At 51.6% G+C, this 23,249-nt stretch overlaps 2 protein-coding genes across 5 annotated transcripts in view; one reads left to right on the forward strand and one right to left on the reverse strand.

The window, feature by feature from the left end:
- The first annotated feature begins 331 nt into the window (after positions 1-331).
- DNPH1 (2'-deoxynucleoside 5'-phosphate N-hydrolase 1) lies at positions 332-3,769 on the forward strand. Its single transcript, XM_047733551.1, has 4 exons — positions 332-565; positions 3,024-3,092; positions 3,261-3,371; positions 3,531-3,769. The coding sequence occupies exons 1-4, from the start codon at positions 367-369 to the stop codon at positions 3,644-3,646; spliced, it is 495 nt and encodes a 164-aa protein (XP_047589507.1). The 5' UTR covers positions 332-366; the 3' UTR covers positions 3,647-3,769.
- A 449-nt stretch (positions 3,770-4,218) lies between these two features.
- Positions 4,219-23,249, reverse strand: part of CUL9 (cullin 9) — a 38,329-nt gene continuing 19,298 nt past the window's right edge. For 3 of the 4 annotated variants that reach the window (XM_047733510.1, XM_047733509.1, XM_047733508.1), the window contains 17 exons: positions 22,968-23,196; positions 22,684-22,873; positions 15,063-15,208; positions 14,796-14,925; positions 14,449-14,648; positions 13,746-13,996; positions 12,389-12,734; positions 8,149-8,289; positions 7,824-7,988; positions 7,390-7,553; positions 6,930-7,023; positions 6,396-6,470; positions 6,129-6,239; positions 5,893-6,010; positions 5,356-5,489; positions 4,646-4,719; positions 4,219-4,563 (listed from right to left, as the gene is read on the reverse strand). In XM_047733510.1, the coding sequence (XP_047589466.1) occupies positions 4,365-4,563; positions 4,646-4,719; positions 5,356-5,489; positions 5,893-6,010; positions 6,129-6,239; positions 6,396-6,470; positions 6,930-7,023; positions 7,390-7,553; positions 7,824-7,988; positions 8,149-8,289; positions 12,389-12,734; positions 13,746-13,996; positions 14,449-14,648; positions 14,796-14,925; positions 15,063-15,208; positions 22,684-22,873; positions 22,968-23,196 (2,767 nt within the window). In that variant the 3' untranslated portion in view covers positions 4,219-4,364. The remainder of the gene's footprint in view (positions 4,564-4,645; positions 4,720-5,355; positions 5,490-5,892; positions 6,011-6,128; positions 6,240-6,395; positions 6,471-6,929; positions 7,024-7,389; positions 7,554-7,823; positions 7,989-8,148; positions 8,290-12,388; positions 12,735-13,745; positions 13,997-14,448; positions 14,649-14,795; positions 14,926-15,062; positions 15,209-22,683; positions 22,874-22,967; positions 23,197-23,249) is intronic. The other variant, XM_047733511.1, reaches the window with a different exon arrangement.

Raw genomic sequence — 23,249 nt, forward strand, 5'->3', positions numbered from 1 at the left:
GCAAAGGGCACCGCCAGCATGCTCGAGGAGAGCCAGCGTGACTGCGGAAAAGGAGAGTAGGAGGAGCTGGAGTCACCACAGGATGTCCCCGCGTCTAGCTGAGATGGGGGACGCCGGGTCGGGGGCGCCGGAGCGGGTGGGCTGTGGGCGACCAGCCGCAGGGACGAAGCCGGGGAGCCGGTGGGTTTCCAGCCGCGCCGTCGTCAGAGTCAGGAGGCTGACGCCTTGCTCCCACTTCGCCCGCCACTCGCTGGAGCAGCCTCTGAGGACCCAGAGCCACGTCCCGGGGCCGGGTGGGTCACGTGGCCGCGAGCGGGCGCCCCCTGGCGCGAGGAGGGGAGCGGCGGCAGCGGCGGCGGCGGCGGGATGGCGGCGGCGGCCGGATCGCGGGAAAGCGGGGAACCGAGCCAGCCGGGCCAGCCGGGCCGCCGGGCCCTGTACTTCTGCGGGAGCGTCCGCGGCGGGCGCGAGGACCGGGCGCTGTACGGGCGGATCGTGTCTCGGCTGCGGCGCTTCGGGGCGGTGCTCACGGAGCACGTGGCGGCCGCCGAACTGGGAGCGCGCGGTGAGGCGGGCGGCGGGACGCGGTGAGGCAGGCGGGTCCCGCCCCGGTACCGAGATTGCACAACCCCCTCTACCCCCGCCTCGGCGGCGGCCGTCCCATAGCCGGCCGCGCGTCCCCCTGGCCCGGAGCCCTCCCCCCCCCCCCCCCCCCCCCCCCCCCCCCGCCCAGCCGGGAAAGGGAGCCGGGACTCGGACAGCTGGGGTCCCAGTGAGCTTGCGGGCGGGAGCCCGGTTTCCGCATTCAGTTCTCTTGACTTGAGTCATTCCTGGAGAACTTTTTTCCCCTCTTCCAGGGACCGAGCAGGGAGGAGCAGAATGGGAATGAACGGGGCTGCGGCAGCCCCGCTTCACCTGCCCGCACCTGCTCCCCCACCTAAGACAAAGCTTATCCTCCTGCTTCCCCCTTGGCGGTCAAGGTATCCGCCCTCTCTTGGACCCCACGGACCCGACCACCATCTCTCTCACGCCCTCTCATCAGGCTGTTAACTTCCTGGCTGCTGGGTCTTTATGAAGCGTGGTTTTGTTCAGTTTTGGTCTGGAATCTCCGCGACTCTTCTAGTTTGGAAAGTTGTGCCTAGAACTCTCGTGCTTCTGCTCGGAAAACCTTGGAAGTGCTTTCCCCTCGGCAGACCCAGGAGCGGATCCAGGATTTGTGGGATCTAATGCAATTTTGGAGAACTCTTTTAAAAAGGTGTGATGTAGTTTCTGGAATGTTGGTGAGGTTGGAGTCCAGAGCCCGCAGCCAAGAAAGAATTCTTGAAATGTCTCTGGTGCAACAAGGTGATTTTATTAGAGCGCAGGGACAGGGCCGGTGGACAGAAAGAGCTGCTGCCCTGGGGTTGTGAGGAATGGCCGATTATAGACTTGAGAGTTGGGGAAGGTAAGGAAAAAGGAAGGTGTCCAAGAGCACTTTGACATGCTGAGGAAGATACTGAAGCCGTTGTCAGGCTAAGGTGGTTTTTCCCCTGTAGCAGAGCATTAAGACTGTTGGGAGCTTCCTGGAGGAACGTTATACTCTGCCTGCCTCAATTACTTGCCAGTGGGCTGCAGGTTATAAGGACATTTAATTTTTACTTACATTTCCTTTACCTTTGTCTCCCACCTGGCTGTGGAGGGGAGTGTGCAGCTCGGGCTCCAGAAAATTGAGTTATGGGTCTCCAGAAGCTAAGTTATTGATTCAAATGCTTTTTTTTTTTTAAGATTTTATTTATTTATTTGACAGAAAGAGATCACAAGCAGGCAAAGAGGCAGGCAGAGAGAGAGAGGAGGAAGCAGGCTCCCTGGTGAGCAGAGAGCCTGGTGCGGGGCTTGATCCCAGGACCCTGGGATCATGACCCGAGCTGAAGGCAGAGGCTTTAACCCACTGAGCCACCCAGGCACCCCTCGAGTGCTTTTTTCTTGTGAATCACTAAGACATTGGTAAACTGAGGGGAGACTCCTGCTCTAATAGGGGTCCCTATTAGTTCACCATATGTGTTTCCTTCCCTTAGTTTAGGACAGCCGGGAGTGCCTGAGGAAGGCCACACCTATCCCACCTGGGAGTGGGGAGCGCAGGGGTTGGCCCATGTCAGCTTGTGCTCTGTCCTCTGCCTGCCTTCTGCTCCCTCATCGGGTGAAATCACCGAACAAAATTGCTAGGGCACTGGAAAGGGCCTGTGCGAGTGCCGGGCCCTGAAGCTTAAGGTTCTTTGGTTTCAGGGCATGTCCCTTCCTACACACCCCCCACCCAGTGGTTCTGGAACTTTAGTTTGCTCCAGTGTAGTCTGAGGGAACTTGTTCAAAATGCTGGCTCACAGCAGTCTGGGGTGAAGGCTTCGGGTGTATTTTTAACAAGCTCTCCAGGGACTTTCCTCTGATTCAGGCAGTAACATTTCACCAAGCCAGGACTGAGAGCACCTCTGACCCCAGTAAGAGCACCTCTCCTCTACCCTCCTTCCCAACCCCTCCTATTGGTCGTGCATTGTATCAAAGTTTGGTGGGGCTCACCATTGCCTGGAGAGCTGGTAGAGCAGCCAGGAGTCCTATCAAGCTCTCAGCCGATGCCGATGCTGGCACCCGCCGAAGCCGGAGTTGGGCTCTGGTTGTTCAGCCTTTGTTTGCCCGGCCAGTCTCTTGCTTCTGCCTGCCATTTCCACCCTGCACCCCAGGAGGCTAGTCCTCCTCCTCTCCATCTCTGATCCCTGACCCACAGTGAGGTATAGTCCTTCCCGTAGTCTCCTCCGTATCCCTCATCCGACCCTAATCACATCCCTCCTGGAAGTTTTCTTGTGGCTATTCCATTTCATCCTTTCCCTGGAACCTTAGTTTTGGGTGGGTCCTCAGAGGTCACTTAGCATGCCTTCCCCCCACCCTGCCTGCGCTGGGCAGATATGGGGGCGGCAAGGGTAGAGGAGAGGTACTGAGTGCTGAGGACCAGGCAGGCAGGGACTTGGCCTTGACCAGCTTTTCCTCCTCCACAGGAGAAGAGGCTGCTGGGGGTGACAGGCTCATCCATGAGCGGGACCTGGCCTGGCTGCAGCAGGCAGATGGTGAGCACTTCCCCCTCCTGCCCACAAACTCCTCTGGGATGTTAGGTCCTCTGGACAGGCCTGTGGTCCACACCAGGAAGGGAGTTCCCTCCTCACCACACCCAGACTCTGTCATCCACCCCTTAACGAGCCCCAGATACCAAGCCCCAGTCTCGTGTTTCTTCCCAGTGGTGGTGGCCGAAGTGACCCAGCCGTCACTGGGTGTGGGCTACGAGCTGGGCCGGGCTGTAGCCCTCAACAAGCGGATCCTGTGCCTCTTCCGTCCGCAGTCTGGCCGAGGTGAGCGCTCCAAGCCCTGAGTGGGCCCTCCTCCCCCCGAGCTTTCTGCACACCCAGCCCTGGAGGGCTCTGAGGACAGTGCCTACCCTGGAAACAGGACAGGGACAGGGAAGGGAGCGGAGACGGGGAGCTTCACCTCCCTCCGCCCTTCCTTCCCAGTGCTTTCAGCCATGATCCGGGGAGCGGCAGACGGCTTGAGGTTCCAGGTGTTGGACTACGAGGAGGGCCAGGTGGAGGCCATGCTGGATCGCTACTTTGAGGGTGACCCTCTCTAGCAGGTGGCTGCCTCCCCTGATCCAGCTGCTTGACTTAACCCCACTTTGTTAATTCTTCTCTGCCCTCGTACCCCTCCTACCTCTTAGCCCCAGTACCAAATTAAAAGTTATGTTTAAAATTCTGCCTCTGTCTATAGGAGTGATGGGGTAGGACAGGTCCTCAGGATTATCCTTTTCTTTCCTGCTTCACTTCAAGATGTAGAGAGATCCATTAACATTCTGTAGGCCCCGAGAGAGTACTTCCTAATGCCCTCAGACTCCTGCGAGGAACATTCAAGAGTTTGGAGGAAGGCTGGCCCAGGGTGGGGTGGGGAGGGGTGTTTCTCGGCCTCCTCTGCCACTGGACGGGGTCTGGAGCAAGGGGGCAGGCCTGCACCTAGCCCTGGACCATGGAAACTTTCATTTCCCCTTGTCAGCTTAGGTCAAATGGGTCTGCTTTGGGCCTTCCTGAGAACACAAACGTCTGGAGGTCCAAAAGAAAAGTGAAGAATGAGGGTTGGGGGTATGTAGAGGGAGCGGGGAGCTGACACTAGCCTTTGGGGATACAGCTGCACAGCCTGCTTCCAGAGAAGTACGTGGGAAAAAAAGTTTATTCAGTAAACAGAAGGTACTACAGACACTGGGAACCGCCTCCCCCAACGATGGCAGGAAGGGGCAACCTCACTCCTCAGCCCCCACAACTCTGGTGTGGCTCCAGGTGTTCCCTGTGTCCTGCCCCTTAGTCATAGGCCTCATCATCCTCTTCCTCGTCACCGAAGAAGAAAGTGTCTCGGTCCAGGTTCTCAGACTCTTCGTCATAGGAAAAGCTGTCGTTGTCCAGCTCCTCATCAAACTCATCCTGCTGCCACTCAGGGACATCATCCTCATCATTGTCGTCCTCCTCCTCATCCACCTCCAGCCCTGGGGACCCCTGGGGCCTGGGGAGGGAGGGAGCCACAGTCAGCCCTGTGAAGCCACACCTCTCCCAGGCCCCTGTGGCGCTCCGCCCACCCTACTCACTGACTGCCAGGCACGTTGGATCCTTTTGCCTCTTGGGCTTCTAACGATGGGCTCTGCAGACCGACCCGGAAGTCCTGGTGAGGAGCCAGGGAGATGTGGGAAGTCAGAGAGTGGAGGAGGACCTGGACCTGGACCTCTGCCCAGCATTCCTTCACCCACCGTTTTCTGCCAGCCTCCCAGGTGCAGGTCCCTCGCTCAGGTGCTCCCACCTCTTCTCCCTCCCTCATCCTGAGACTTCATGGCCCCAAGTCTGTGTGTCACAGAACTTGGGCAGTCTCCGAGGACACCGGTCATGCCGGCGAGGCACCCCAGCTCCGTGCTTCAGGACCTAACAGTGTCTGTTCCTGTCCTGTCTGCCCAAGTTATTTACTCCTCTGTGAGCTCCCCAAGGGCAAGACTCCTCGTTTAGACTAACATCAGTGTATTAGAGCTGGGAAGAACCTCAGTGGATCCCCATCCCAACATCCCACTTGGGAAGTACTGAAAAGTTCCCAGGGGTTCTGAAGAGCGAGCATCACAGCAAATACCCTTGCTGTGGGCTACTGGGTAGCACTCGCCAGGCGGGACGGAGCCGCAGCCGCATCCAGCGGGCAGGCCTAGGAGCTGGGTGCGTGCTCAGGTCTCCAAACAGCTGCCTTTCCTTTTGGATCCCCGCCCACCCCAGGGCAGGGGCTGTGCCAGGCCCAGGAGGCCCCAGGCTGGCCTCGCACCTGGGCAGAATGCTGCAGGATAGCCAGCAGCCTCTCCTGGATCCTCCGGAGCAGCTCCAGGCCCGTGCTGAGGCAGTCGGAGCGCAGCAGGCGCAGGGATGAGCCTAGGTCTCCACACCGCAGCAGCGTCTCCTCTGCAGAGGGGGCAAGCCACAGGGGCTCCCTCCCTCCTTTGCTTCCTTCAACTCCTTCCTTAGACCACCTAAGTTCTACCTGCACCTACCAGGCAGGGCTCTAGACTAGACACTCATTCTTGTGGGGCCTCCATCCCCACAAGATGGGAGGCAGGGAGCAGATGGTAATCTAGTGGGCAGGTGAAGGCCTGCGCCCTTAGGCACCTCATGCCAAGCACCCCATGCCTTCATACCTGAAGTATCGCTGGTAGTGATCAGGCTGGGACGAATGAGGAGGTGGAGGACCGCCCAATGAGGTAGCTGGGCTGGGGGGCTGTTTTGCCACTGTTTGCTGGGAGGGGATGCTGGGGGTGGGGGTGGGAGGAGGGGGTGGGGAAGGAGTCGTGGTGGGGTGCAGGCGCACCGAGGAGTATCTGCAGGGCATTGGTATGCAGCTCCAGGTTCTCGGTCTGCTGCTCCACCACGTCCATGTGCTCCGTGTCCTGGTTGTAGAAGCTGTACACGCAGGCATAGGCCAGCACCTGTGGGAGCCCAAGTCAGCCCTTTCCTTGCTGAGCCTCAGCACTGCCTCCCTCCCCGCCAGAGCCCCTGGCCCCATATCCCACCCCCCCACCCCACCCCCACCCCCGGTCCCACCACCTTGCGGGCCTGCTCCAATCCCCGGCAGGCGTCACTGAGGAAGGTGAAGGATCTGGGGGGTGGCACCTCGTGGATGGCAGACATGCGGTTCCGCAGGCTCAGGGCGAACTCCTGTGCAGGGGTGAGGTAGATCAGCGCCGCAGGCAGCCCTCCCCACCCGCTCAGAACAACTCAGCACCCACACGATTGGGATCTGGAGCCCCTGCCCCGCCCTCCACCCCAGCCCTCTGACCTTCTCACCCACGCAACTGTTTCCTCCCTGCTCACCCGGGCCTGGTGATGGAAAGTACATCTCTCGTTATAGTCCTGAAACCGCTTCTCCTGGCGAGCTGCTCTGCTAACCTGGGAAGGATGGGTTGAGAGGGAGGGCTCTAGGGCGCTTTGATGGGCAGGGTGGGGCGAAGGCACCCTGCCTACAGACCTTCAGATGCTTCACCCAGACCTTTCCATCTAATCCTAACTCTGGGAAGTAGGTCACATTATTCTCCCCCTCTGCAGGGGAGGATGCCAAGGTATGGGCACAGAAACCAGCCCAAAGCCACCTACTAAGCAGGGGTGCCGGGCTCTGACGCGAGGCATGGGCTCTGCTTGGCTCTGGCCTGGTGCCTCCAGGAATGCACAGCCCTCCCAGGACAGAACTCCCAGCATGTGTCGGCCCAGGTGGCTTCGGTCTTCACACAGAGCCTCCGTCCCAACAGTTGTTCGGCTGCCCAGGACACAGAGCCATCTCTGCCCAGGGCCTGCAGCCACATCCCATCCCGGCTGTGCTGGGACCCCCTGGCCCCGGCCTCAGCCCCTTACCATGGCAGAGCAATTGTAGTAGTCTTTGTGATTTGGCTTCCAGGACTTGAGGCAGCGCCAGCAAAATCCATGGTTGCATTTGGCACAGGTCATGCTATGGAGGAAGGCTGGGTCAGAGGGCTTCTGCCCTGGGTCAGGGCCACACCAGGAGCCCCCAGATGAAACCTGGAGGCCCCACCGAACCCGCCCTGGCCCCTCTGTGCCCTAACAGTCTCTAACCTCACCAAGCCCTAGTGAGCGCACCCGAGCTTCCCAGCCCCATGCGGTGCAGACTTAAAAATAGGGGAAGGAGTGTTAAGGAGCAAGAGTCACTGGAGGGCACCAGGACCAGGCTGAGTAACTGCTGTCCTCTGCTCAGCTCTCTGGTGAGCCCCATGGGCCCCCTGCCCCCGTACCACCAGGCCTCCCACCTTGTCCCATGCCCTCTGACCCCCTCAATGCCCGCAGTACCCCCTCTTACTGCAGACACCCTTCGTTCTTCTCGATGGGAGCCTGGCAGCTGGGACAGCGCTTGGAGATGAGCTTGGCCAGGTGCTTGCTCTGGGCCTCCACGCTCATGCCGTCATAGTAGCCGCCGTCGTCAACCCACTGGGACATGTGGCTGCAGCTGGCAGGGTAGTGTGCCTAGAGCAGGAGGGGGCAGAGAGGACATGGGTGAGCCCTGAGCCCGGGCCCAGGGTGGTGCCACAGGTGTGCAAGGGAGGGGGTCACATTGGAGGCCTGCAGGGGAAGGAACAGAGCTCGAGCTGGTGGCAAAGCGTAAGGACAAGGCGTAGCCTGTGATTGTATATGAGTGTGTGTGTGTGTGTGTGTGTGTGTGTGTGTGATGGAGAGGAGTGCTGGCAGGGGAGGGGTGCAGGCGGTGCTCAGGGGCATGGCTAGGCAAGTACCCACCTCAGGGAAACTACAGTTGAAGCAGGAGGCCCAGCCACACTTGGAGCAGGTGGTCCCACAGCCCAGGCCCTGGCGGCACAGGATGCGGTCGCAGCCCTGGGGGTTGGTGCACCAGGTCAGGTTGGAGCAGCTCTCCACGTAGCCACGCAGGAGGGCCTTCTCGTACTGTGGGGACACAGACGCCACCCGGTGAGGGCCCGGTTCTCCAGGACGCCATACATCCATAACCACCGCCCCTCCCCATCCCACCCCATGCACGTCAGTCCACTCCCCGGGGCCCATTGCTCTGGCTGTGCAGCACAGCCTCCCACAGAAGAGGGGCTACCTTGGAGATGACGTCCGGTGAGGAGACAATGGCCCGGATGAAGGCTCCGGTGGGCTGCGCGGGGCAGTCAGCAATGGGGCAGGTGCAATTCAACACAAGGTTCTGCTCAATCCGAGTTGTCAGATACTCATTCCAGCAAGACTGGCGGGGGAGGGAGGGGCTGCTCAGGGACAGCAGGGGAGCAGCAGAGGACACTGGTGTCCTGGTAAATCACCTAGCACCCATCCCTGACAATGCGGAAGGCCAGAGACGACCCTGCTCCAGAGCCACCTCACAACGGACCCTAACCTTTCTGGCTTCTGTGGGCTTTCCTGGGACTGGCCCAAATCACAGCTGCCTTTGAGAATGTGTTGGTCAAGATAGTGACCTCATTTTCATTATTGCTGGGATGCACATGGAGGGAATGGGTAAGTGAACCAAGAAACAGGAGATGATTCAAGTGCCAAGAAGGACTTGGAGAAAGCAAGAAGGTTGGAGAGGAAGGAGGCCTAGGGGCCACAGGGTGCCTTTCCCCCACCAGGTGGCTGGCCTTGGAAGCTATGAACGTTGCTGTGGCCTCTCCTCCCAGCTCCATCTGCTCGCCTGGCTCCTCGGTGCTCCCATCTCCCCAGACTCAGCCTCTTCACAAATAGCCTTGCCCACCGCGTCTCCCCAGTCCCAGTCACCCATGTCAGAAGCCTCAAGTCTCTCGGATCTTTTTCTAGCTCCCACGTCACTGCACCACCCTAAACCAGGCCCTTATCTCCTCACCCCTAAACTGCAGCAGGAGCTTATCCCCATAAATGCTCTTCCTACCCCTATCCCTCCTCCATGTAATTCCCGCTCGGTTCAGGCGTGATCAGCAGCCTGCACCTCCTAAAATACCCCATTAATGACTCCCTTCCTTCCCACTGCCAAGTGTGCAGAGTTTTCCAAGATGGTGCATCTAGACCCCGAGGGGACCCCCTGGTACCAAAGCTCCAGGGTAAATGGAAAGTGCCTTACCCAGACTATTTCTACTCAAAGCAAAGCACTAAACAGAATAAAACAAAACCCTTTTTATAGTGAAAGAAACCCAGATAAACTAGGAAGTTGAATGCAGAATTCCTGCATTTTTGAGATAAAAAAGGAAAATGCTCCAAGTTCAGACCACACACTTGCAGGCACACAGGGTCCCTTAGGGCATAGAGGCCTAAGACTTGTCTCTCAGTTTGGAGCCCATCCCACTTCCCTAAAGAGCCTCTGCTGTAGGCTTGCTGTAGTTTCTGCTGTCCTCCCTGTCCAGCCCACCTGGAATGCAGTTTCCAGCCCATATCCCCCTCCTGCCTCGGCCAACCCTGCCTGTCACTCAAGGCTCACACGCAAAAGCCTCCTCGGACAGCCCCAAGCCCTAGGATTTCCCTTCTCTTGAGTTCTCTTGCATTTTAAGGTGCTGCTCAGCTGTAACTTATTCACCGGCTCCTCCTTGACTGGGACTTCTCCAATGAGTCTGTTTTCCCCAGGCTCCCGGTCTCTACAACTCTGTAGGGGGGTCTGTGTGGCCCAGCACCCTGGGCCAGCTTCTGTTTCCCTGTGGGATGCTAGCCAGGCCACTCCACTTAATTCCAAATTCCCCTGTCCAGGCCCAGACAGGTGTCCAACAAAAAGCTCAAATTTCACATGGCCAGAACAGAATGAATTTCCCTTCAAAAACCAAGCCCCACCCCAACATCTTGCTCAACTCAGTAGAGAACACATCTCGGCCACCCAGATGCTCCAGTCAGAACCCAAGAAGCACCCTTGATTCCCTTGTCCTAAGTCCCACGTTGGCTCAGCCGAGTCCTGTCGGCTCTGCCTCCTGATGTACCCTAACCCGTCCACTTCTCTCTTCACTGCTGACCCTGGGCCAAACTCCCACCACCTCCTGGCTCTTGGTACAACAGTCTCCCGATGGGTGCCCTGCTTCCACGTCTGATCTGTACAAGCCTTTCTTCCACACGCAGTGATCTTTTCAAAAATATAAATCACATCCTTCCTATCACTATCCTGCTTAACCCACCGTGGCCTTCTGTAAAGTCAAGCCCACTGTCTGCCGATCCCAACACAACTGGGCCCCCGTCTCCCTCCGAAATCTCTCCTTTGGCTGTCCCACCACAACACCGTGCTTTAGCCACCAGGCTCAGCTTCTTCGCGTTGGCTGTCCCCTCTGTCTGCCATATTCTTCCCTTAGATAGTCCCCTCCTCAGGATGGCCTTCCCTGACATCCCCAATCTGAAGTCCCTGACTGGCCCCTCCCCCACTCCTCAACTCAGTCACTTCTTGTGACGTGACCCAGTTGTATTTCCTTCCTGCACTTGTCATGAAAGTGTGAGGGAGGGCCCTGGAGCAAGACCACCCAAGTCCGAATCCTGACCTTGAGCAGGTGACCTCTCTTCCGGGCGCCTCCATCTATCTCCAGCAAAAATACCTACCTCACACGACTACCATGGAAATTAAGCAAGATAATGCATGTATCACATTGGAATGGCCCAGAACATGTCCCCCGTAAGTATTAGCTGCTTGCATTATTAGCTCTTGGGTCATTTCTTGCTTGCATTTCCCCACCCCCTCACACAGCACCCAGTGCTGTGCATACAGTGAGTTCATGACAAATATTAATTGAACAATAAAGTGAAAGCAGAAAGGAAATAATTAAGAACCTGGAGAAAGGGAGCATAGGCAAAGGTGTGAGAAGAATAATGAAGCCGAGAAAAAGGGAGGACAAAAAAGTACCCGTATACACGTCTGCCAGCACGCATGTCCCAGATCACCCACCCCTGCAGGAACGCTGGTGGCAGAGCAGCTAGATTCATGGCAACAAGCATCCTCATCCTGTTAAGTTGAGGTATTTGGGCTTAGCATCAGTTCTAAGAGCTGTGAGGCAGGGAACATACGACACTCAGCACCCCGGCTCCCTTCACCTCGACCCCTCTTCCCCAGCACTGAGCACCACTCACTCCCCATCTATAGCCTTCTCTGCTCTGCTTCACAGTGGCAACACCTGGCTTCCAGTAATTCCCCCTACTTCCATGCTGTTCTCTGGTTTACACCATTTCCTTTCATTTTTATGTTCAATGAGAATATATGGTAAGTGCTGATGTTCTGTGATAAACAGACTTGGTGATCAGGAAACCATAAACCTACGGTCATCACCAATTTACTAACACGTCTCATTTATGAAGCACCTTGATGTACAGTTTACATGTGTGCATCATCTATCTACCTATTGTTCTCAAACTCGGCTGAACACTGGAATCACCTGCATTTTTTAAAACTCGAGATGTGGGGCACCTGGGTGGCTCAGCAGGTTAAGCCTCTGCCTTTGGCTCAGGTCATGATCCCAGGGTCCTGGGATGGAGCCCCACATCAGGCTCCCTGCTCAACAGGGAGCCTGCTTCCCCTTCTCTCTCTGCCTGCCTCTCTGCCTACTTGTGATCTCTGTCTGTCAAATAAATAAATAACATCTTAAAAAAAAAAAACAAAAAACCTCTAGATGTCTAGGGACACCTGCATGGTTCAGTTGGTTAAGCATCCAATTCTTGATGTCAGCTCAGGTCATGATTTCAGAGTCATGGGATTGAGCCCTGTGTTGAGCTCTGTGGTCAGCACAGAGTCTGCTTGGTCCCTGCCCCCCACTGTCTCAAATAAGTAAATAAATAAATAAATTCTTTAAAAGAATAAAGTAAAAAATAAAAAAATGTAAAAAAGTAAAATAAAATAGAACTCCAGATGCTTGGGTTTCACCTCAAGATTCTGATTTAACTGGTCTGGGTTATAGTTTGAGCATGAGGATTCTTTTTTTTTTTTAAGGGTCAGGGGGAAAGGGCAGGGAGAGAATCCCAAGCAGGCTCCATGCCCAGCATGGAGCCCAATGCGGGGTTCGATCTCACAACCCTGAGATCATGATCTGAGCCAAAATCAAGAGTCGGATGCTCAACCGACTGAGTCACCCAGGCGCCCCAAGCATGAGGATTTGTAAAAGCTCCCAGTGATTCTAATACGCAGCAAAGCTTTACAGCCACGGATCCCTATGGCTGGACCCCGACAACCACCCTTCCCCTTCCAAGTGTTGAGGCTGAGGCACCACTTACAGTTGACAAAACCAGTTTGAGAGGGACTAAGCGGGCTGTCCAACACTGCCCCAGCTAGGAGATGGCAGTGCTGGGGCAGAACACCGGAGCTGCCTAGGAACTGTGCTAGAGGTGGAAAACCAGGGGCCGCCGAGAAGCAGGCGGGGCCTTACCTTACAGCAGTAGTGCCTGCAGCACAGGGAGGGCAAGTCGTCATCAGGCTCCAGCGGGCTGACACACACAGGGCAGTGGTCAGGGCGTGCAGGGGCGCCCTGGGCCTGGGGTACGCACAGCCCAGCCGCCAGCAACAGGGGCTCAGGGTTATCACTGTAGCTCTGCAGCAGCTGTTCAGCACCCCAGTGGGAATGAGCCAAAAGATGCTGAGCCACATCTGGCTCTAGGTTCAGCGTCTCTTGCACCTGCCGTACGGTCTGCTCCATCAACCCTTCGACCTCCTGGGGGCTCATGGTGCGGCCTGCAGGCAGCTGGAGAGATGCCAGCGCAGCTACGGCTTCTGGGCTTGAGGGGAGAGAAGAGGCAGCCATCAGTCTCCCTGCCCTGCTCATCTACTAAATGAAACCCACCCTCCCCCAGCCCTCAGCTCCTCACTTGTGCACCCCTGCTTGTACATGCTTAACCAGCCTCAGGACGACCACCCAGACCCACTGTCAGAACGTGGCTCTCCATAGAAGCATCTGTAAGTGAGGGCTGAGGCTGGCTGTCACAGTGATTCGGGCATTCCAGGAATCTGGTGGGCAGGCATCAGGATGCTAGGTGTGGACGGGATCCCCACAGTGGATGGGACGATCCCACTGTAAACCCCACCCCAAACACCAGCAATCCATCTGGTGAGAAACCAGTGTCTACAGCCTTACTTCTCCAAGTATGGGCCAAGGACCAGCAGCCTGCATGTCACAGGGAGCTCTACTGAATCGGGATCTGCCTTTTAATGGGATCCCCTGTGGTGTGTATGCAAGTGACTCCTCTAGAAAACTCACTTTACACACGGTGCAGAGGATGGGCATAAAAGCAGTGCCGAAACAACCTGTGGTGAACAGGATGTGATGGGACAAGCTTTAGGGGTGCCAGCTAATTAGGGGGATCCGACAGCAAACTCCTCTTGGAACGGGCTTCTTGAAAACTAGTTTGTACATTTCACAGAGCTGAGTGAGTCATCAGCACTCAATACGTATCTGTATGATATTCCATTTTTGCTTAGAATGAAAGACATCCATACAGGAGCTTGTGTTTGGGTCCCTTGCCTAAGGGCTGGCTCCTGGGGGACGGGAACAGCAAGGCCCCTGATAGGGAAGGAAATGACAGTGCTGACAAGGAAATGAGGACTGGCAAAGTGGAGAAACAACAGAGGCAGGAAAAACGGGGTAAGACAAAGAAATCAAGCATCTTTCCACCAAAGAGCCTGACTTTGGCACTAAACCTCCTCCGGACAGCGCCATCTGTCCTGGGAGCCCATCCCTCCCTACTGGCTTGGAGCCCTTGCAGCTGGGGAACGGGACTGAGAACAGCTACCTAGGCTTGGAGGTCTTGGTGGTCTGGCTGCCACAGAAGGGGACCTCTGCCTGACCCTGGCAAGGCCCCGTAGGCTCTGGCGTGGCATACGTCAGGATCTGGGGCCGGTCGTCACGCCGTTCCACATAGCCCTGGCCCAGGAGATGCAGGATGCAAGAAAGGACATCTGTACTAGTACAGGCCACGCCTCCTGCAACGGTGTGGCCCAGGCTTCCGGGGGGGTTTGGACCCTTCTGCCAGGCTTCCAGCACCTGGATGGGACAAGAGGAAACAGGCAGGCTACTTTTGCCTAGAGGAGCCAGCCTGCCTGGGTTTGATGCTCAGCTCTTCCACTTACTAGCTGCGTGACTATGGATGTGTTACTGTCAGGCCTCACTTTTCTTCTCTGTCAAATGGGAATAATAGTAAATGATAAAACTAATACCGCCACCAACACCTATCCCATAAGACTGCTGCGCAGATTAAATGACTTAATCACACAAACTCTTGGAAGAGGGCCTGGCACATGGTGAACACTCATGTCTCATCTCTACCTTTTGTCTCGCTAAGTGCTCTGTCAGGAACAGAAAACCCAGATGCAAATGTCACCCTAGAGTTCTCATACTGAGAGAGTTTACCTTCCCTTGTGATGATCCCTGGCTCTAAGCCTCAACCCTGAGCCTGACTCTCTCTGTCCCCTAACTTCACGGTCCCCTCTGCCTACCAGACAAACCAGCTGATCAATATGGAGGCCCTTTTCCCCATGGGCTTTGAGAATATGGACAAGAAGACAGCTCAAGAGATTCCTCTTCTGTTCCAGAGTTCGGCCCTCATCCTTCTCGACGTTCAAGTACTTCTGGGACGGTATCAACCACAGGGCCTCCCCACAGCGCTGGGGCCCAGGCATCCGAAGCCGCAGCACACCTGGAACTCACTCCCAGTCAGTACCCAAGGCGGGAAGGGAGAGGTGAGTGGCAGCAAAGGGGACCCCAGATCTTTCCCTACCACACGCCCACCATGAGTGCCCCATCCCCTAGGAGCAGCGGCAAAGCCCAGCCCCTGTTGACCTACCCCTGGGTGGAAAGCCCTGACCCTCGTGCAGGGTCAAAGGGCCATTGTCTGAGGTGAGCGGCAGAAGTGCCTGGAGCAGCAGCTCTGGGGTGAGGTCAGAATTCTTCAGCAGGGTCTCTACAGACACCTCCTGGTGAGGAGAAACAGGGGCGGTCAGGAGTAGAGAGGGGAAAGGAAAATAAGAGGGGGAAGGCGGGAAGAAGGAGCAGAGTTTAGAACAGTGGCAGACAGGGGGAAGAGAAGACAGAGGCCGAGAAGCTGAGGCACCTCTGTCTGATTGAAATACAACAGCAGCCACATCTGCACGGTGGACACATGCAGGGTCTGGTCCCCAAACTGCAGCTCGGCCTTTCCCAGCCACGTCCACTGCAGCCGCCGATGTGGTCCCATGTCCAGGACTGGATGATTCTGACCTGGGAAAGCACGGAAGAGTAGAGACAAAGAGCAGGGGAAACGAGGGGGTTAGAGGCTGAGGCCAGGGTGTACCATTAGTCAAGCTTCGCTCCTGCTGATCTCTGTGGGGAGGAGGGCCCCCAACAGAAGTAACCTGTCAAGCTTCCAGAGCTCAGACTCCTCTGTGCCTACCTCCCTGGCGAGCCACACGTAATCTGGGAGCCCACCCTGTGCTTCGCCCCACACCAGGCAGGCTCCATGAAAGAAACACCAGAGAGAAGAGACCTGGCTTTTGCCCTCAAGGAGCTGACAGTTTATAAAGACCCACTAGGCTGCGTCTCTTCCTCCTGCTGTGTTACAGCTCAGGCAAGATGAGCCTGGATATCCACTCTTACTAGAAAGCAAGGATGCTGTCAAAGCTGGACAGTATCAAAAGGAGCGAGTCTGAGAGGTGCTCTCTGGCCAAAGATGGGGCAGTGTGAGCATCAAGAAAATACCTGTGCTGGATTGAAACATATGAAATATTTTAAAATTCATGAGTTCATCATGACATATTTCTTTTAAAAAACCACACTGGCTATCTCTTCGGAGGATGCTAGAGGAACCAACACATTATTTTGAAAACTGGTTCAGAGTAAGGGGGAGGAGGAGAGAATCAAGCCTTTCCTATATAAACCATACTTCAGGGTAACCAGAAAGTTGAGAGAAAACATTTAACCTAATATGACAAAACCAGAATGGTGCAATCCGTACACCCTAATGAAATGACAGCTGAGCAATGGCAACCAGTGACCGCCTTGTGAGAAGTTGACAGGAAACCATACATAATGTGCAGATCAGACTTGCAACACTGAAACCCATTGATCCATCTTAAAACATCCCAGAGACAGGTAAAAGGACACACTACCACCTATGAAACGCTCTTGCCCCAGAAATCACACCCAAATTGGAATCAACGTCTATATCTAAATATCTGTTTTCCAGAAATGAAAGAGACAGAGGAACAGGCCAGAGGACACCACGTGGATATGGTCAGCAAAATCCACCCTGTGGATGACTCTGTGTGGCAAACAATCTAGTTTCCTCTATAGACAATTGCAAGGGAGCAAAAAAGGAAGGCAGGATCTATAGATTACTGGAGATGAAAGGTAGAGCTCGATCAAATGAAGGTGTGGGCTTGGTGTAGATCCCCAATTAACAACTCATTTTGAAAACTTGAGGCAAAGGGGGGAAATATGGACACTTTACTGTCTGATATTAGGAACTGTTATTAATTTCTCAAAGTTTGATCACTATAGTGCCCTTGCTTTTAAAAACAGAATCCTTGGGGCACCTGGGTGGCTCAGTGGGTTAAGCCTCTGCTTTCGGCTCAGGTTACGATCTCAGGGTCTTGGGATCGAGCCTCGCATCGGGCTCTCTGCTTAGCAGGGAGCCTGCTTCCCCCCAACTGCCAGCCTCTCTGCCTACTTGTAATCTCTGTCTCTGTTAAATAAATAAAATATTAAAAAAAAAAAACAGAATCCTTAATCGTTTAAATTTGAGAACTGGGGAAAGTGGGTGGGGGGTGGGTGCCTGGGTGGCTCAGTGGGTTAAGGCACTGCCTTCGGCTCAGGTCATGATCCCAGGGTCCTGGGATCAAGTCCTGCATTGGGTTCTCTGCTCAGCAGGGAGCCTGCTTCCCTTCCTCTCTCTCTGCCTGCCTCTCTGCCTACTTGTGATCTCTGTCTGTCAAATAAATAAATAAAATCTTTTAAAAAAAAAAGTGGGTGGGGGGTACAGAAGAAATGAGATTGGCCATGAATTGACCCACGTGTACACTGGAATTTATTCTGTCTACTTTTTAAAAAAGGATTTATTTATTATTTGAGAGAGAGAGGAAGAGAGAGCACACACAGAAGGAAAGGGAGACAGATTCCCAGTGAGCAGGGAGCCCAATGGAGGGCTCAATACCAGAACCCAGGGATCATGACCTGAGCCAAAGACAGATGCTCAGTTGACTGAGCTACCCAAGTGCCCCACATTCTGTCTACTTTTGCGTATGTCTGAAATTTACCATAATAAAAAAAATTTTAAATGAGGGTGAAGGTAAGCCATTCTCTAAAACTGATAAAAGTTTTTCACCAATACTCCCTCAATGAAGAGACTTTTAAAGGATATACTTAGCGGGGGATACCTGGGTGGCTCGGTTGATTAAGCATCTGCCTTCAGCTCAGGTCATGATCCTAGGGTCCTGGGATCGAGTCCGCATCAGGCTCCTTGCTCAGTGGGGAGCCTGCTTCTCCCTCTGCCTCTGCCTGCCACTCTGCCTGCTTGTGCACACTCTCTCTCTCTGACAAATGAGTAAATAAAATCTTTAAAAACTAAAAAGAAAATTAAAAACAAAAAAAGGATACACTTAGGGAAGGAGACGGAACTCAGAAAGAAGGATCGAGATGCAAAAGAATTAGTTATAGAAGCAACTAGTATAATAGCAAATCTAAACACCAACAGAATAAGACAGTGATAATAATGACTCTTTGGGAGGTAGGAAAAAAAAGATTGCCCTAAAATATCAAACAACAGTAACAATTAAGATGGGAGTGAGAGTTGCAGTTAAGATTTTCTATGGCCCTGGGGCGCCTGGGTGGCTCAGTTGGTTAAGCGTCTTCCTCCGGCTCAGGGCATGATCCCAGGGTGCTGGGATCAAATCCCACATCTGGCTTTCTGCTCAGTGGGGGTCTGCTTCTTCCTCTCACTCTCCCTCTCTATTCTCCCTCTCTCTCTCTCAAACAAATAACTAAATCTTTATTTATTTTTTTTTTTTTAGTAAGAGGAGTTTATTATTTATTTTTAAGATTTTATTTATTTATTTGATCGACAGAGATCACAAGTAGGCAGAGAGGCAGGCAGAGAGAGAGGAAGGGAAGCAGGCTCCCCGCTGAGCAGAGAGCCCAATGTGGGGCTCGATCCCAGGACCCTGGGATCATGACCTGAGCCAAAGGCAGAGGCTTTAACCCACTGAGCCACCCAGGCACCCCATAACTAAATCTTTAAAAAAAGATTTTCTATGGTCCTTTTATTGCTTGGGAAGTTTGGGGAGTGATATTAACAAGTCAAACATACAGGTTACAAACATAAGGGTAATCTGTCAACTACAGAAACAGAATATGTGACTTCCAAAACTGGTAGAGACAAAAAAAAAAGGAATTTAAAAAAATGCACAAAAATCCAAGGTAGAAATGTATCTATAAATGTGTTCAATTTATTATTCTTCTTTTAACTATATTCTTTTGTGTATATAAAATATCTAAAATTTAAAATTATAAGAAAAGTAAACTAAGATGTAAGAGCTTAGAGGCGCCTGGGTGGCTCAGTGGGTTGGGCCTCTGCCTTCAGCTCAGGTCATGATCCCAGGGTCCTCAGCAGGGAGCCTGCTTCCCCTCCTCTCTCTGCCTGTCTCTCTGCCTATTTGTGATCTCTCTCTCTGTGTCAAATAAACAAATAAGATCTTTTAAAAAGATCTTATTTTTTATTTAAAAAAAATAAAAATAAATAAAATGTACAAGCTTAGCAACAGAAGCCAAATATATCATTACTTGCAAAAATTATAAACAGACTAAAATTGACAACTCAAAGGAGAGAGTGTTGAATAAAAAACAAATTCTAGGTATTTACAAGACACCTGCCTAAAATAAGATTATGGCAAACTTAAAAGTATCTCGCCAACAGATTGCTTATTAGTAGTGGCAAGGGGAAAATATTAACTATACAGTGGGGAGTCAACCCACCTCTTCATCAGGTTGTCAAATTCACATTACAAAAAGCAGCAGATGGAAATTGCATGCTTCCAAATGAAACACACAGAGGACATAATGTCACTTACTTAGGATTTTGGCCCAGAATGCATCACCTGAATCTAATTATGAGGAAATATACAAATTTAAAATGAAAAACATTTAGAAAAATTTAAATGGCTACACTTCCAAGGGTGTCAATGTTGTAAAAGACAAAAAAAAAAAAAGGCTAAGGTATTGTTTCATGTTACAGACACTAAAGTCATGACAACTAAACATAATAGATGGTTCCAGACTGGACGCTGTCCTGGACTAAAAAATAATTAAATAAAAAATTCTGACAAAATTAGAACGTGGAAAATAAAGTATTACACCAATGTTAAATTTTAAATTTTTGAAACTGATAAGTTAACTATTATGTAAGAGAGCACCATGATTCTTAGGAAATCTATATTCAAGTATTTAGAGGCAAAGGGCCAGTATATATGCAATTTACTGTCAGTGGTTTGGGGGAGAAAATGTGTGTGTGTTCGTGTGTGTGTGTGTAAATACACATTTTACAAATGTATATACACACAAAGAGCAAATGATAAAAGCAAATGGGGCAAAATGTTAGTAAAAGGTAAACTTGGATAAAGAGTATGTGAGTGTTCTCACGTGATGGGTGGCTCAGTCGGTTAAGTGTTTGCCTTCAGCTCAGGTCACCATCTCAGGCTCCCTGCTCAGCGGGCGTCAGCTCCTCCCTCTCCCTCTACCTCCCTCTGCCCCCACCCATCTCATGCGCTCTCTCTCGCGCTCTCTCTCTCTCTAATAAAGTCTTATTTTTAAAAAAAAGAGTGAGTATTTTTGTATTATTCTTACCATTTTTCTGTAAATTTGAAATTATTTCCAAGTTAAAAAATTTTAAGTAAAAGGATAACTGAATTGTTCACCTAAAATGGTTAAAATGGAGGGGGCATCTGGCAGGCTCAGCCAGTGGAGCATATGACTCTTGAACTCAAGCCGCACACTGGGTGTAGAGATTACTTAAAAATAAAACCTTTAAAAATTGGTTCAAATGGCAAATTTTATGTAATTCATCTTTCACCACATAAAAGAAACATAATTACCATTCTCCCCTGACACGGCAAAAGGATAGAAAGATATTCTGGAAAAACCCTAACCAAAGAAAGCTGGTATATTATTAACACCAGATAAAAATAGACTTTGAGAGAAAAACCTTTACTAGAAAGAAAGAAGGTCATTTCATAATAATAAAGTTTAATTAACTTAAGATTTTAAACCTGCAGGGGCACCTGGGTGGCTCAGTGGGTTAAAGCCTCTGCCTTCAGTTTGGGATGGGATCCCAGGGTCCTGGGATGGAGCCCTGCATGGGGCTCTCTGCTCAGAGGGGAGCCTGCTTCCCCCCGACCCTCTCTCTCTCTGCCTACTTGTGATCTCTGTCAAATAAATAAATAAAATCTTTTAAAAAAAAGATTTTAAACCTGCATAGTCCATTAGGGTAGCTACATGTGGCTATTTAAACGGGTTAAAGTAAATAAAATTAAACACTCAATTCCTCAGCCAAACTAGTCACATTTCAGTAGCTACAAATGGCCATCATAACTGAAGGGTGCAGAAAAATAACTTTCCCATTACTGTAGAAAGTTCTACTGGACAGCACTGTTAAATGACTTTAAACTTTATTTTATTTCTTAAAAAGATTTTATTTATTTACTTGAGAGAGAGAGAGTAGGGTGGGGGGGGAGCAGAAGGAGAGGGACAAGCAGACTGCCCCATGAGCACGAAGCCCAACACAGGGCTTGATCCCATGACCCCAAGATCATGACTTAAGCCAAAACCAAGAGGTGGATGCCTAACTGACTGAGCCATCCAGGCACCTCTATCTAAACTTTAATTTTTAGAGAGAGAGAGAGAGTGCAGGGGATGAAGGGCAGAGGGAGAGAGAGAATCTTTAGCAGACTCTGTGCCCAGCATAGAGCCCAAGGAGTGGCTTGATCTCATGACCCTGAGAACATGACCTAAGCCAAAAATCAAGAGTTTGAACCTTTAATCAACTGAGCCACCCACCAGGCACTCCTAAACCTTTATCTAATAACATAGTCAAAAAATATATAAAGCAGGGGTGCCTGGGTGGCTCAGTGGGTTAAAGCCTCTGCCTTTGGCTCGGGTCATGATCCCTGGGTGCTGGGATCAAGCCCCACATTGGGCTCTCTGCTCAGCAGGGAGCCTGCTTCCTCCTCTCTCTGACTGCCTCTCTGCCTACTTGTAATCTCTGTCTGTCAAATAAATAAATAAAACCTTTAAAAATATATATATATATAAAGCAAAGCTGAACTGATAAAAAGTTTAAAAATTCACTATTGGGGCACCTAAGTGGCTCAGTTGGTTAATCAACTGCCTTTGGCTCAGGTCATGATCCTGGAGTCCTAGGATTGAGTCCCGCATCAGACTCCCTGCTCCGCAGGGAGTCTGCTTCTCCCTCAGACCCCTCCCCCATGCTCTCTCTCTCTCAACTAATAAATAAAATCTTTAAAAAAAATAAAAAATAAAAATTCACTACCATAATGACAGATCTCAATACACCTCTCCCAGTAATAGATCAAGCAGACAAAAATGAGTAAGGTGACAGCAGATTTGAAGAATACAATGAACAAAGTCAATATGGTGGAATGTGTAGAAGCCTTTAACTGGCAGCTGAAGAATACACATTCTTCCTAATCACACACGGAACACTTAGAATATCTGACCTTCTGCTAGGCCATAAAGGAAGTCTCAGGACACTGCAAAGATTCAGAATCAAAGAAACCATGTTCTTTAGCCACAATGGAACGAGGGTTGAAATCTAAAACAAAAAGACAACTAAACAAAGAAAAACTGGCTTGGGAATTTTAAAATATACTTCTAAAAAAGTAACATGTCAAAGTAGAACTAAAAAATACTAAATACTCATACACAGCATAATAAAAACTTAGGCAACATCCCAAATGTCCATCAATAGCAGAAAGGGTAAATATATTCATACAATGGAAAGGAATCTACAATACAAAAAAACAGAGCAATGATACAACAACCTGGATAGCGCTCACAGACATTACACCCACTGAAAGAAACTGGACACAGCAGAATATACACCTTATTATTCTGTTTATATGATGTTCAAATACAGGCAAGAATCCCTGGTGATAAAAGGAAGAAGAATGGTTTCTCTTGGAAGAACATACTAACTATTAAAGGGACATGAAGCAGGAAGTCTTCTGGGGTGCTGGAAATGCCCTGGGGGTGGTTATGGGAGTATATGTGTCTATAAAATTCATTAAGTCATAATGAAGACTTGTGTACTTTACTGAAAACTATTCCACAAGAAAAACAAATCTAAACAAAACAAAACAAATTGAAACTGAATGCAGCTAAAGCAATGTTGAGAAGAAAATGAATAGCCTTAAACATTTTTACTTGGAAAGAAGACTCAAAGGGTAAAAATTAAGTAAGCATGCAACTTGAAGTTAGGAAAAGAAAAATGGAACAAATTCATACAAAAGTGTAGGCAATGATGAGAGACACTAAGAAAGATCTAACCCACCTTTTCCCCCTTTCCTAGGAGACTGCTGTCTCAAGAGACCACTTTTCTTCATATCTACATATTCCTGTCCACAGCTCCTCTCCTCTTTCTCTCCTGCCACCCCGAATCTCACCCCAATTGCCTGTCCCTATCTCCTCACTCTGGCTGTAGAAATTGGAGAAGCGGTCAAGGGCATCACAGAATTCAGTGGGAAGGCACTTTCTGGGATGGTACAGGTAGCAGAGTGGGGAGACCGGCCAGCAGCGTGGTGACAGGACCAGTATGGAAACTGTTGGACTTGAATCTTCGATAAATAGTTCTTTCTCAGCCTCCTCTTCCTCTGCTTCCTCCTGAGAGACAGAAGGATTTCAAGGGCTCTTGGGCTCCCTTCTTTGGTCTAGTCTTTTGCTCTCCTATTCTCCCACTCGTTTCCCTTGCTCTTACCTCCTCTTCTTCCAGGCCCTGTTCCTCCTCATTCTCCTGCTCCAAGAGCTGCTGATCGAGCCGCTGGAGCTGGAAGAGGTGGAACTGGCGCTGCAGCTCCTCAGACGTGCTCAGGCTGCGCAGCATCTGCTGGGGGAGGCGGTTGGGGAAGCAGAGGCCAATCTGCTCCAGCACGGCCCCCTCCAGCCAGCTCGAGCCCACGCTCAGGAGACGGTCGGCCATGTAGTGCCTGCAGCACACGCAGAGTGGGCTGAGCCTCAGTTAGCCGCTCACTAGGCAGGG

The sequence above is a fragment of the Lutra lutra genome, chromosome 6 (genome assembly GCF_902655055.1).
Source record: "Lutra lutra chromosome 6, mLutLut1.2, whole genome shotgun sequence".
Taxonomy (NCBI): Eukaryota; Metazoa; Chordata; class Mammalia; order Carnivora; family Mustelidae; genus Lutra; species Lutra lutra.